The sequence below is a fragment of the Agelaius tricolor genome, unplaced genomic scaffold, assembly GCF_023055355.1.
Source record: "Agelaius tricolor isolate 1412-34295 unplaced genomic scaffold, bAgeTri1.0.p SCAF_14, whole genome shotgun sequence".
NCBI classification, from domain to species: domain Eukaryota; kingdom Metazoa; phylum Chordata; class Aves; order Passeriformes; family Icteridae; genus Agelaius; species Agelaius tricolor.
Genome location: NW_027269274.1, coordinates 10,078,084 through 10,090,955, shown reverse-complemented (window position 1 = coordinate 10,090,955; position 12,872 = coordinate 10,078,084). Strand labels below are relative to the sequence as shown.

Sequence of the window (12,872 nt, the reverse complement as noted above, 5' to 3'; positions counted from 1 at the left end):
ACCAGTTTCTCATTCAGTTTTTGATGCCAATAGCACTCTCTGTACAAACCTGAGCAGTGAGATCTATGCAGTCCTAGGTGACAATCTTTGTTAAGGCACAGCCAAGGCAGGCACCTCACAGACATTTATGAACATCACAGGTCTTCTGAAGGACTATAGAAACAGAGGACTGTGCTCCAATCCAAAGCCTTTATAGACTCTACCCCACTATGGTGAAGAATACACAACTGAAGGAAAACCACAAGCTCTCTGCAGAAATCAAGCTGCCAGTAATTAGCTTTGTGTCAGATGCATCCATGCAAAGAACAATACCCAGTGACAAAGTGACCATAAAAAAAAAGCTTTATTAACCCTTTTGCACCAGCAGTTCTTCAGGTATCCATTGCCAGCAATGGAGCCCTAGCCAAGTGATCCAAGTTTCTGCCCTCAAGAGGTTAGCACTTTACATTCACTTACAAAGCTGAGTGAGGTACATTTTCAGAAGTAGAAAGATTTGGTTGCAAGTCCCATAAAAAGATGGAGTGTTCCTTGGCCATTTTAATGGATTACAAACTGGTATGGTCCTTGAGAACAGAATAATGCAGGCATTGGGAGCTCGAGGTGTCTCAGCTTCCAGGCAGAGCACAGTGACCCCTCAGCACAATTCCTCCTCAATCCTTCCACCTCTCAGGAGGGGACTCTGTGCTGCAGCCACAGCCACCAGGAGATCTCAGCTACCAACTGGTTTGAAAACCCAGCCTGAGAGGGTTCAGACTTTCCCTGGATGTAAGCTGTAAACTCAGAGTGAGAGGAACAGAGAGACCTCAACGCTCAGTTAGGCTAAAGATAGAAAAATAAAGCTGGTTCAACCAGAGATATAATACTGCCTACAAATCAGGAGCTGAAGTTCACTGTAACCTGTATGCTTTTTTCCTCCCCAAGTCTGCAATCAAAAAAGCATTTATATGGACACATACATAGTTCAAAAGGCACAGGAAGTAAAAGCATTTCTGAACGACCTCATGTGAATTTAACATCAGTATAACTGTAAAATAAATAAATATGTGCAAGATTAAAAAGATCACAACGTTCTCCTCTGTGACATATCTTATTTTGTAAAAAAAAAAAAAGAAAATACACATACGTGCATACACACACCTCACTGAGAATAAAAAAAAAGTACAAACAGTCTTTTATCAAACTCCTATACATACTTTTACAGGCATTCAGAACATCACCATAGGAAACAATTAAATTACTACCTTAAAACGTAACCAAAGGTGGTTTTTTTCCCCTATACAACCCTATACTTATTTAGGTGTCTGCAATCCAGGTAAGTAGAGTACATACAACCTCTTCCCCCCACCCCCAAGAGAAACTGCAGTTTTTCAGGGGCAAATCTTCCTGGGTAACAACTCTTTCCCCCTCATAAAATACTCTGACAACTGCATATTTTGTAAACCAGCTCCAGGTGCATCTGACACTCTGGGATAGCAATAAAGAACACGTGTTAACAGTGTTCAATTAACAAAACAAAAACACCAAACAACCCTAAATAAAAAGGTAGTGACCAGTTCACAGGTAACTTGGCAGCGGTTTATAGATGAGATAAAAATCAAGGTGCTTAAATTTACATGACGGTCAACATTCCTCCCAAAAAAGGGAACACAAAGATAAAACAAACCTCTCTCAGATGCTGTTGGACTCTTAGCAAATCACTTACAGTGAGTACAGTTCTATTGCAGTTTTCTTTTTCAAGTTTTGCTGGAAGAATTCAGCAAAGTATTTGGGATGCAGGAGCAAGGAAAGGGAGAAACTCAACATGAGCTACAAACTGATTCACAGCTAAGTTAACATTTAGAATCTAGCTTTCTAAAACAAAGATTTTAGAGCATCTCATTTTCATGGCATAGAACGTTAATTCTGTTACATGTGACACTTTATTCTGGTATTCTGCCAAACATAGAGGCCGAAACAATTCTTTTCTTTGTGTGTGGAAAACACTTGCAAAATTTAGCTCTTAATTCCTTGATGCCACTGGCTTCAGGAGGAGACCAATGGAAGGAAAGTTTTAACTGTCGCAGGCAGGATTATAAATTTGCATTTGTTAGCTGTAGAATACTTGCTTTCCTGTGAAAACAGTAAATATTACCTCAGTTTGAAGTGTAATAAAGTACTTCTCCCTGAAACAACACTGTACAGCAGTCTGCCTCAGCCTCCCAACCACCAGGCAGACAGGGTATCTTACACAGGCACATCAAGTGGGATTTACATTTTTAAAGAAAATCTTTCAGCTGCAACTGTCTTAAGCAAATCACAAAGAGTGCAACCATACTTCAGTTCTCCTACTTTTCATATTTTCCTTGGAAAAAGACCCACACAGTAATCTCACTCTGTCATGATTGCCCCATTTGTTTTCAAGTAACTGCTCTTAATAATCATCATTCCAGGTCCTGTAAATTTATTGTGCTTCCAGTGAACTGAGAGTTATCAGAACCTGCATCATCTTCGGTGGAATTGTGTGGTTCCTGTTAAAGCAAACAGACAGCATGAACTACTTTCACCTCTAGATGGTTTCAGTGCTTATCAGCAAGATTATCTTGACATTTACTCAACACCAGAGAAATGCTTGGAATGGCTCAGAGGAAACCCAAAGCTCTTCACTTCTGGGATCCACCCAAACAGTGTTGCCACAATTTTTCTATGGAACACTTCAGATGAGCATTACTAATGGAAATAGATTTAAAATAATTTTTTCCTCCTTTAACTCTCTACCATGTCCCACTCAATCCCACTTCTCTCATACTTATAGGTTTTGAGGAAAGTGACCCTTCTCAACAAAAAAGATTTATTTTCTATCCAGGAGAAACCCACTTGGCAGGAATAGGTACATTGCAGAGTTTATAAAAAATGAGGTCCCTAAGCAGACTTCTAAACTTAACTGACACTCCCCTAAGGGCACCACTCCAAAATCTAGGTTCATGATTCTATTTCCCAGTTCCCACCCCACCTTTCTGTAGCCTGCAACATTCCAAATCTGATCCTCTTTCTTGAGCCACCTAGTATCTGCAGGATGGGATCAGGAAAACAAGGGTGGGGCATTTCAGAAAAGATAAGTAACATTTAGTTATTACTCAGTAACAAAGGGAAAAAAAACCAACCACTTCTGATGTGCCAAAGGTTGATAACAGACACAAGATACACTGTGCAGTGCAGCTCTCTGCCTACTATTCCTTGTGAATGGAATTCAGCTCCCAGTGGGAAACAAGATATTTTCATCAGGCAGAACATGAGAGTGCTCACAGTAAACTGTCTTTACATTCAAGCAAGGCAATAAAACCCAGTGGCTTGACATGCTGTACCTGAAGTATGTAAACAGGTAAATCCACTGTAAGCTGAGAATGTGACGAGGAAGACTGAGAGCTCAGCTGAAAGGGAAGATCTCCCTCTCCTGGGGAATCATCCTGAGAATGCAGAAACATGACCAAGTTACACAACCCCCAGGTAGCTCAGCACAATATGGCAAATTTCACTCAGTCTCACAATGTTAAAATATCTGTTAAAGTCACTGCACTGGACCAGTAAGGCCCAGCTCCACAAAGATGTGGAAAGCTAACTACAACTTAAACCTAGCTCAGTGTACAACCTATTATCCTGTCCTCATCAACTTGGAACACTGGCAAGATCTGAAGAGGAAGGAAGGGTTCTTCTTTCAACACATCTAACAACACAGAAACATGCAACAAGTTTCACATGTTTTCATGAACCTGATATTCAACATGAAAGTTACAAATGTGTACACCCATCAAAAAACAGATCAACGGAGAACTCAGCCCATAGGTCTCTCCACAACAGAGCTGTTAGCAATGAAGAAGAAGGAACAGAGAAAGGACCCTTTCTCTGAATACTACACAGCTGCACCTGGCAAAAACCTATTACCTGCCATGCACCACTAATCAGCCCCCACCAATTATTAGGTTGTTTTGGGTTTTTTTAAATTTTAAGCTTTATTTCAACAGATAAGAGAAATAACAGTTTAGGCTGAAACTTCTTTTTGCAGGATCATTTTCATGTCCATCTTATTTACTTTTTAAATAAGAGGTGGAATAATGTAAGAATACTGCAGAGCTCAAGACTCCATCCAGGGGCAGTAGGACCTGAGTTCACAAACACTCAAATTCTTCCATAAATGCAACTCTGGATAACAGAGAAGCTGAGCACGTTTTCTTCTCCTCAGCCCTTACCTGAAGAAGCTGAATTTGCACATACTGGGCTCCAGTGGCAGGGTCCCTTATTGTCAGCCCTCCATTTGGCAGAACTATGTTACCACCCAGTCGACTGCCAGGAGTAGAGGAAGAAAAGTTGGTTGGGCTTACTTTACCACCCTTGTTTTTCCTCTGACCAGAACCAGATGCCCCTAAAAAAAAGCAATTTCAATATTTAGATGAATTTGCTAGAGTTTTCTACTAGTATTTTTCAACTTTTTGCAGCTGTTTAGAGCACGCAGCAAATGCCCACAGCAGTGCAATAAAATCAAGGACATGTGACAACTGCTAAAAGGCAGAGAGCACTCAGCTGGTGAACTCCAGCTGCTGACTGAGCACCTTTACACCTGAACACCATTGAAAAATCACAAACTGCTAAGCTTAGGGCCTTCCCCTGTGGTAGCACAGAAATAACAGCATATTCGTGGTGTTATAGAAAGGAATTAGGAGGTAGGATTGCATTTTCTATTTTTCATTCTGCAACTCACTTCCTGAGAAGTCATGCACATGATTTTTCTAAACTGTAAAAAAAGTATAGTGAAGATCATTATTTACAGGAAGATTTCAAGGACTACTAGGTAGAACAGGCTACACAAGTACAACTATCACAACCTTAAGCTTCTTTTCAGTTTAAAGCAGGATGAACCAGCTGCTATATCACAAGCTGAAAACCAAAATCCTAATCAAAACAAATATAAGAATACAGTCCTGTCAGTTCAGGTTTTTGTTTGGATTTAAAAAAAAAAATCTGTAATAAATGAAGGGCTTGGATAACCTATATTTAAACCCTGAACTTCCCTCTACAGCATTCACTCAATCTAGTTAAACCAATCAGAAATACAAGACTCTCTAGACCTCTTTGAGAAGCACAGCATACCATTAAGGCAACAGCTGGTGAAAAATGGACTATTGGGAGTCTTGAACAGGAACAGAAACAGCAATTTTCTGAGGTCATCTTAGGAGTCATGCAAAGTGCAATCATATTTTTTAAACTAATGTCCAAAAGACATGTTTGATGATACCTGCATGTGTTTAATAATATAAGGCCCCTTAGAACTAGCTTCATAAAGCAATTCTCCTTCCATGAGATGATTTGCTGAACCAGACAGAATGTATGCACATGTGCATTTGACAAACACACAAACAAAACAGTAGTCAAATCAGAACTAGTCTTGCCTCAAAAACTTTTGCCTTGATTTTCAGAGGAGGGAGGTCTAAGACACAGCAAGGCAGCACTAAACTCACTCTATGTATATGATTTTGACATATCATAAATCTATAATATTCTACCCCAGCTCCAAAGGGAGACACAACTCAAACACCTGAGCTCATGCAAGTCCAGGGAACCATGGACCACATCTGATCTGACAAATGAATGGTTATTATTCACATCTAATGGCTCTGAGTGAAACTAAGAGGACACATCTGGAATCATGACCTAAACTCACCCTGCACAAGAACACTCTACAAGGCTGAAGTACAAGAGAGAGGTTTGAGTATATCTAGAGAATCAAAAAATAAATTCCTTCACTGTTACTAAGTGAAACACAAAAGCAAAATCTAGGTGAAATTTCCATTGCCTATACTGAGTAAAGAACCCCCTAAATAAGACCAGAAGCACAAACAACAGAAAGCATAGTAACATAATTTTTAGTTTTACTAAGAAGCAGATGAAGAGATGGACAGCTAGTGTCTTGTTAATAATCATGAAACATAGGGCACAGCTTACTTTGTAAACTTCCTGTGAATCTGATATTCCACAGAATGTGATTATCCTGAGTAACAAATGGTACACCACATGCATAATTATTTTAACTATCAATAAACAGGACAGGACATTTAAGAATGTTACTCAGAAACCTGCTCCCACTGCACTACCAAAATTACTAAATATTTTTATTCAGTAAATGTAACAGAACTAATGGCTTCTCACCTGTGCTGCTGCCATTCCCTTTTTGTTTCTTTTTCTTGGCCAGCTGAATGGCTCTGTAGTCTGTTCTCGCAGACCCACTGCTCTCCTAGTTAAAGGAAAAAAAAAAAGCCCAGAGATGCAAGGTTTTTGGAATTAAGAGCAAAACAAGAAAATGAAAACACACACTAATGAGTTCTCAGATGCATTATTTTCTATGCTGCAAACACTGAATTCTAGTTTACCCTGATCTTCTGATTAGGATTTCAATAAATTCCCTGTATCTACTCAATATCTGGAGTTCCACACAAGAAATTGTTAGCTCCACATTTGTAAGTGTTCAGATTTTAAGAGTGTAAACATGTACTTCATAACACAAACAAAAAGTCTGCAATAACACAGTGAAAACAGAAAGGGAAAAGTACTTAAAAGAGGAATGCAGACTGGAATGAAAATGCTGCAGTTCCTGTTACAGCCCAAATCTTTCCCTGGAATGAAATGAAATGAACAAGTAACACGTGTAACATTTATTCTTGGGTGGTCTTGCAAATTCCATTTCAGATGGGCAGCTGCTTATTTTGAAAGGTTCTTTCTGAACTGTCCCCACCAGAATTTCAGTATTTCTTAGAACTTGTCACCACACTGAATCTACCTGTGAAAACACACTACTCAACACATCATTCTACATCTTTCATCAGAAGAGAGACAAAATGCACGATCTGCAAAATCTGAAAGGTCTCCCAATAAGGTGTGAGCAGCCAGGGATACCCCCAAAGCCAGGCTGTCTCATCTGGGGGTGAAGTGAGTACAGTTGCTCCATACCAAAAACGAGCTGCCAGTCACTGCACCAAGATCCATTTCCTTCTGTGCACTGTAACTCCCTGGGGGGTTGGAGAACACAAACTGTGTCACGACTTTGCTGCCCTCCTGCTGACCAACCACATCCGAGCTGGGGAGCAAATTCTGTTCAGCTTTAACTGGTGTCAGTAACTCAGGCACGTTGGTGCTGCCGAGGCTGCTGGAAGGAGTCAAAGTGGCTGTGTCCATTGTTAAATTATTGCTGCATGTCAGCCCGTGCACATCCTGACTGGGGTTCCTCACTGACAGAGACGCCAGCGAACCCAAGGCTTCGGCATTGACAGTCTGTACATCATCCAAATTTAAAGTGCTTTGCTGTAGAACCGTTGCATTGGTTCCCAGCAGGAGAGAACTGTCCAGGCTCTGGGGCATGTCACTGCTGGCCACCAGGATCAAGGGATCAACTGCCTGGCTTAGGGAGCTGTTACTGACAGGCAGGCTCCCCCCCAGCGTGGAGCCCACCGAGGCCACATCGATGGTGACGATTCCAGAGTTCACCAGCGCCATGTCCGCTGCAATTCCAGAATTGTTACTGGACACGTTGGAAAACAGGGAGACGAGGTCCATGTTGCTGAGATCACTCTGCCCTGGACTAGTGAGCTCACTGCTGGGGGTGAGGGAGCAGGTTGCTTCCAGCTGAGTTAGGAGATCTGAGAGAGAAGGGTTTGGTTATAAGAGAGCTTCTACAGACAGCAGGAAGAAAAGGAAGCTTAAAATTCTATAAAATTCTATATTCTTAGCCTACTAAAATACTTCCCACCTTCCCTGAAAGCAGATTTAGGGAAAGGCAGCCTACCAAAATAAGTTCATTCTTTTACTGAGAAGTGTGCTTATAAAAGCACTTGCCAAAAAATAACACTAATGCAGTGCAGGCTAAGTATTAATTGTAGAGGAGTGAAAGGGGTGAAAAGAGAAATATTTTTAGTCCTTATTCATATTTTACAGATGGCATTGAAAAGGACAAGCTCCGCTTCACTGAAAAATGCTGCAATTTCTCACAATTTCAGAGGTCATCCTCAAGTATCACTTTCTGATACTCAGAGATCCCACTGAATTTTAGAGGAGCGTGAAACCGATTTCAGTCTCAGAAAAGATTCTGTCATTCATATCAATGGAACTCAGATTTCAACATCAGTAAATTACACATTTTCCTTAATAAAGCACTTAATTTTTCCACTGCACTGTGATAGCCAGAGACAAACTCTACCTGGGCTGAAGTTATGCTGCTTGACCATGTGGGTTTTCATGCTGTGTTTGGAAGTAAACAGTTTATTACAGCTGGAAACAGGGCACCGCGACTTTAACGAGTCCACATCCTGCAGATGTTTTTTGGAGTGAATATACAAACTACTTCGTGCTGAAAATTTTGCACAACAGCCTGCAAGAAGATATGTAAGGCTTTGAAGTTTCAAATTTAATGAAGTTTCAATTTAATATTCATATTTAATGTCTTAACAAATTAAAATATCCTCTACTTGCTATTTTGCAGCAGCTGTGAATACACTCAGAGGAACCACAAGAAAGTAAACCTGTCAAAGGGTAGGACAGTTTAACAACCTGTTTCTGACAACATGAAACTCTTCAGAAATTCAATGTAAAGCACAACCTTTTCACACCATGGCATCTGAAATTTTTCATGACAACTGCTGGAAACACCATAAAAGGGAGAAAAAAATCAAGTAGAGCTGAATAATCCAGATCACACCCAAAAATCTTTGCTTGTGGAGTCCCACTGAAGTGGTGAGGGTGGTCAAGCTACAGTATGAAACAGAGTTTGCTCTGTCATTCCTAACTCTGGGAATGATCACTTGTTCACGATGTCTGTTTAATTTTACCTCTTCAAACCCTGCTAGAAGACACTCTTAATTGTTCCAGTCCTGTACCATGCACACATAACCTTTAGACAAAAATACACACCAGTTACCAGGAAACACATATGAGAGTGGAGCAATACCTTCTACTGGACACTCAAATGGCTTTGTACCAAGGTGAGTTATACTGTGGCCTTTCAAGTGTTCTGCTCTTGTGAAGGACTTCCCACAGCCTTCTACTGGGCACATGAATCTCCTGTCATCTTCATGTTTCCTACAAGGGAAGGAAATTCTCATTGGCATGATTAAATCCACTACTGCTTAGCTACTGGAAGAGAAACAAAGACAAGCTAACAACCGGTAGCTTAGGACAGCATAAACAGAAAAAGCTTCCTTTACCTTTTATGCCTCAGAAGCTTGGACATACTGGTAAAAGACCAGCCACAGCCTTCAAAGTCACAGATAAAAGGTCTTTCACCTTGAATAGAAGATGTTACATTAATAATCTAAGACCAAACACATACTGCTACTAGAAAATATTAAAACCTGCTTAAGTTGAATTAATTTAAGACAAGACAACTCAACCAGCCCCTCCTGCAATACACTGCAGAGTACTATCATGTCCCTTCCCCCTCCTACAATCTGGGCTTTCTTTAACTCCATGCCGTTGCTTCAGAGAGCACAAGTATTTATCAATTCACCTCACATCCTGAAGGTGCTTCAATAGTCAGTAACAGCATCACTCAAAACAGAAACACAACTGAACTGTTTTTTCCTGTTTTCATGATCTGCCACTGTGTCTTGATTACAAGACTGTGAAGTATGTGATTTGGTTTCCATCACACCTATGAACTTCAAGTGACACTTGAAAAAACCTCAGAACTGTAAAACCATGAAACCAGGAAAAGAGAGGGCACACCAGTAACATGACAAGGCTGTATTTCAGTTTTGCAGTGGTCCTTGCAAGTCAGGCATGCTTGCATGCTGAAATTTATCTTCTTGCTGTTCCAAACCTTAGTACATACATTCCACATGCTCTGAGAGTTTTTCAGCCGTTTGTTCATATCAAGAGTAAAATTTATGCAATGTTTTGGACATCTATGAACTTGGAAATAGAGCTGGGATAGCTTTTTCTGGACAGAACACACAATGACAAAAGCCACAGCTTTGCATATGTGCTTTACTACTTTGCATATGACAACTCGATTCAGTGGGCTCCTACCCCCAGAAGGCCAAGAATCAAATGCTTTCTCTGACTCCAAATAACTAATGTCACCCTTCCTTTCAGTTTTTCCAGCACACTGCAGTCCACTTTCCACATACTATGCTCCATGTACTTCCCCATGTACAAATCATCCCTGTGAATACCTGTGTGACTCCTCATGTGGATTTTCAGTCGGCAGGCCTTGTCATACTGCTTGTTACAGCCAGGGAATGAGCAGGAGAACTGCTCTTGCTCTCTGAAGTGGGCTCGATTGTGGGAGAATAATGCACTCACTGTGATAAACGTTCGCTCACAGCCTGGGGAGAAAAGGGAAATAGCACATCTGCTTGGTAAAACTCAGTCACAAAACTGCTCTCTTTTCTCCCTCCCAGCTTTTAGCGAGGTACTTTCAGGATCGTTTTTCAGCATATTGCATCGAGGGAAATGGAAAAAAAAAACCTAACAGTGAAATCCTACACATTATTCCCAGGAATTACAACTGTTTTGCCAAGGTGGGCAAACAGCCTGGTTTAAGGCGCACTGAACGCTGGCGCCGTGTCTTGCGGTGTTTCACTGCACCAGCACAAAGTCACAGGAGGAAAGGCACAGCACCCTCCAGCTCCCAAACTTTTCCTTTGGTAACTGAGGTGGTTTGGAGGAGAACCTTCCTTGACATTCTGGGGTACCACGAAGGGGAAGCAGAAGTGAGCCGAGCGCCGCAGGGCCTCAGGGCAGGGATGATCCCAGTTTGCGGAAGGGGAGGGGAGGGAGCCCAGCCCCGGAGGCGGCTTACCGGGGAAGTCGCAGCGGAAGGGCCGCTCGGGCTCCAGGTGGCTGCGGCGGCGGTGGGCGGCGAGGCGGGCGGCGCTGGGGAAGCGCTGCCCGCACGCCTCGCACTTGTGCGCCGCCTCCTGCTCGTGGGCGCGGCTGTGCGCCCGCAGGTTGTACACGGTGGTGAAGCGCTTGGTGCAGCCGGGCGCCGCGCAGGCGAACGGCCGCAGTTTGTCGTGCGAGTGCAGGTGCCGCCGCAGCTTGTAGGCCGTGGCGAAGGACCAGGCGCAGCCCGGCACGGGGCAGCCGAAGGGCCGCGCCGCTCCGCCCCGCCCGTCCTCGCCGCCGCCGTGCGCCGAGAGCCGGTGCAGCCGCAGCTGCTGCTTGCGGGGAAAGGCCTCTCCGCAGCGCGGCTCCGGGCAGGCGAAGGCCGGCGGCGAGCGCGGCCGCGGCCCGCCCGGCGGCTCGGCGGGGCTGGCGGCGGCGGGGGGCGCGGCGCCCGCGGGCTGCTCGGCGCCGGGCCCCAGCGTCAGGACGCCGTTCTCGATGCGCACCAGCAGGCTCTGGTTGTTGATGGTGATGGTCCCCGAGAAGGCGCCGTCCTCCGCCCCGCCGCCATCGCCGCCATCGCCGCCCGCGGGGGGCAGCGGTGCCGGCGGCGGGGGAGGAGGCGGCGGCGGCTGCGGCGGCGGGGCCGAGTCGGGGGCCTCCTCCGGCGGCTCGGCGGGCGGCGGGCCGGGCTGGGCTCGCCCCGCTTCGCCGCCGCCCGCGCCGGGCTCGGCCGCGCCGCGCACCACGTTGAAGACGAGCAAGAGCCCGTCGCTGTCGGGCGCGGGCCCCGCCGGCGGCGCGCTGGGCGCCGGGCTGGCGCCGGTCTCCGGCTTCTCCTCCAGCAGCAGCACCGGGAAGCTCACGTAGAGGCCCGGCGCGGGGGTGCTGCCGGCGGAGGAGGCGGCGGCGGGCGGCGGGTCCCAGCCGGGCGGCGGCGGCGCGGCGGGGCCGCCATGTTGCGCGGCGGGCCGGGCCCGGGCCGCCTCCGCGGCCGGCAGCCCCTGCGTTTCCATCTTGGGGGTCCCTGTAGCAGCGCCTGAAACCGGAGCCGCGGGGCGGGGCCGGCGCGGGCCGCAGCGGAAACGCGGAGCGCGGAACCGCGGAGCGGGCGCGGCGCGGGCGGCGCCGGGGAAACCCGGAGAGCGGAGCGGCGGACGGGACGGAGTGGGGCTGCCCCGGGGCAGGGCCGGCCCGGGGGTGGCACATCGGGAGAGGCTCTGCGACATCCAACTGGCACGGCTGGAGTCACCGCAGGGACTGGGGAGTGTGCCCGTGTCCCTGCTAATGGCCAGGGAGAGTCCCAGAATTAAGGGACCCCCAATGTATAGAAGTTCTTCCTCGTGGAGGTGAAACATCTCGTGTTCTAGTTCATGGCCATTGCTCCTCATCGTGTTGCTGGGCACCACTGAAAAGACTCTGGCACCATCCCGTTGCTAACTTTGAGATACATATATGGATCATGAGATCCCCTCTCTCTAGAATTAACAAGCCCCTCTCCCCCATTCTCTCCTCATTAGAGATATTCAGACCCCAAATCACGTTTGTGGCCCTTCACCGAGCCCTCTCCACCAGCTCCGTGTCTTTCTCATACTGAGGAGCCCAGAACGGGACACAGCATCCTGGATGTGGCCTCACAAGGGGTAGGATCTGCTAAGGGTGCAGCCACGCTCTGAGACCCTGCACACCATGAGTGCAAATATGGAAACAGCGCTACGGGCCAAGCCTGGGCAATGCAAAGTCACTGTTCAAGCATGACCATGGCACAGCATCACCCAAGATAGAACAGCACCAAAAAAAAAAAAAGAAAAAAAAATCCTACAAATTCAGCAAGTGCTTATATATTTTTAATTTTTTTTTTCTTGGACAAAGCTTTCTCTGGGAGAATGTTCAGCTACCTTATGGCTCTCCAACACTTAAAGAAAATGTAAAATCCTGTATTTGCTGTTTACCAGCTCCCTGCTGCTGTGGAACTGGCGAGCAGTCCCAGCAGATGGTGCTGTGATCCTTCTCCTGCTCAGATAATT

The 12,872-nt window shown here is 45.5% G+C and overlaps 1 protein-coding gene across 1 annotated transcript; it reads right to left on the bottom strand.

The window, feature by feature from the left end:
* Positions 1-324: 324 nt before the first annotated feature.
* On the bottom strand, positions 325-11,889 carry ZXDC (ZXD family zinc finger C). The gene is made up of 10 exons (XM_071439633.1): positions 10,820-11,889; positions 10,191-10,343; positions 9,222-9,300; positions 8,966-9,096; positions 8,219-8,389; positions 6,976-7,661; positions 6,178-6,262; positions 4,224-4,396; positions 3,342-3,443; positions 325-2,507 (listed from the first exon to the last, which is right to left on the bottom strand). The coding sequence occupies exons 1-10, from the start codon at positions 11,859-11,861 to the stop codon at positions 2,421-2,423; spliced, it is 2,709 nt and encodes a 902-aa protein (XP_071295734.1). The 5' UTR covers positions 11,862-11,889; the 3' UTR covers positions 325-2,420.
* Positions 11,890-12,872: the final 983 nt, after the last annotated feature.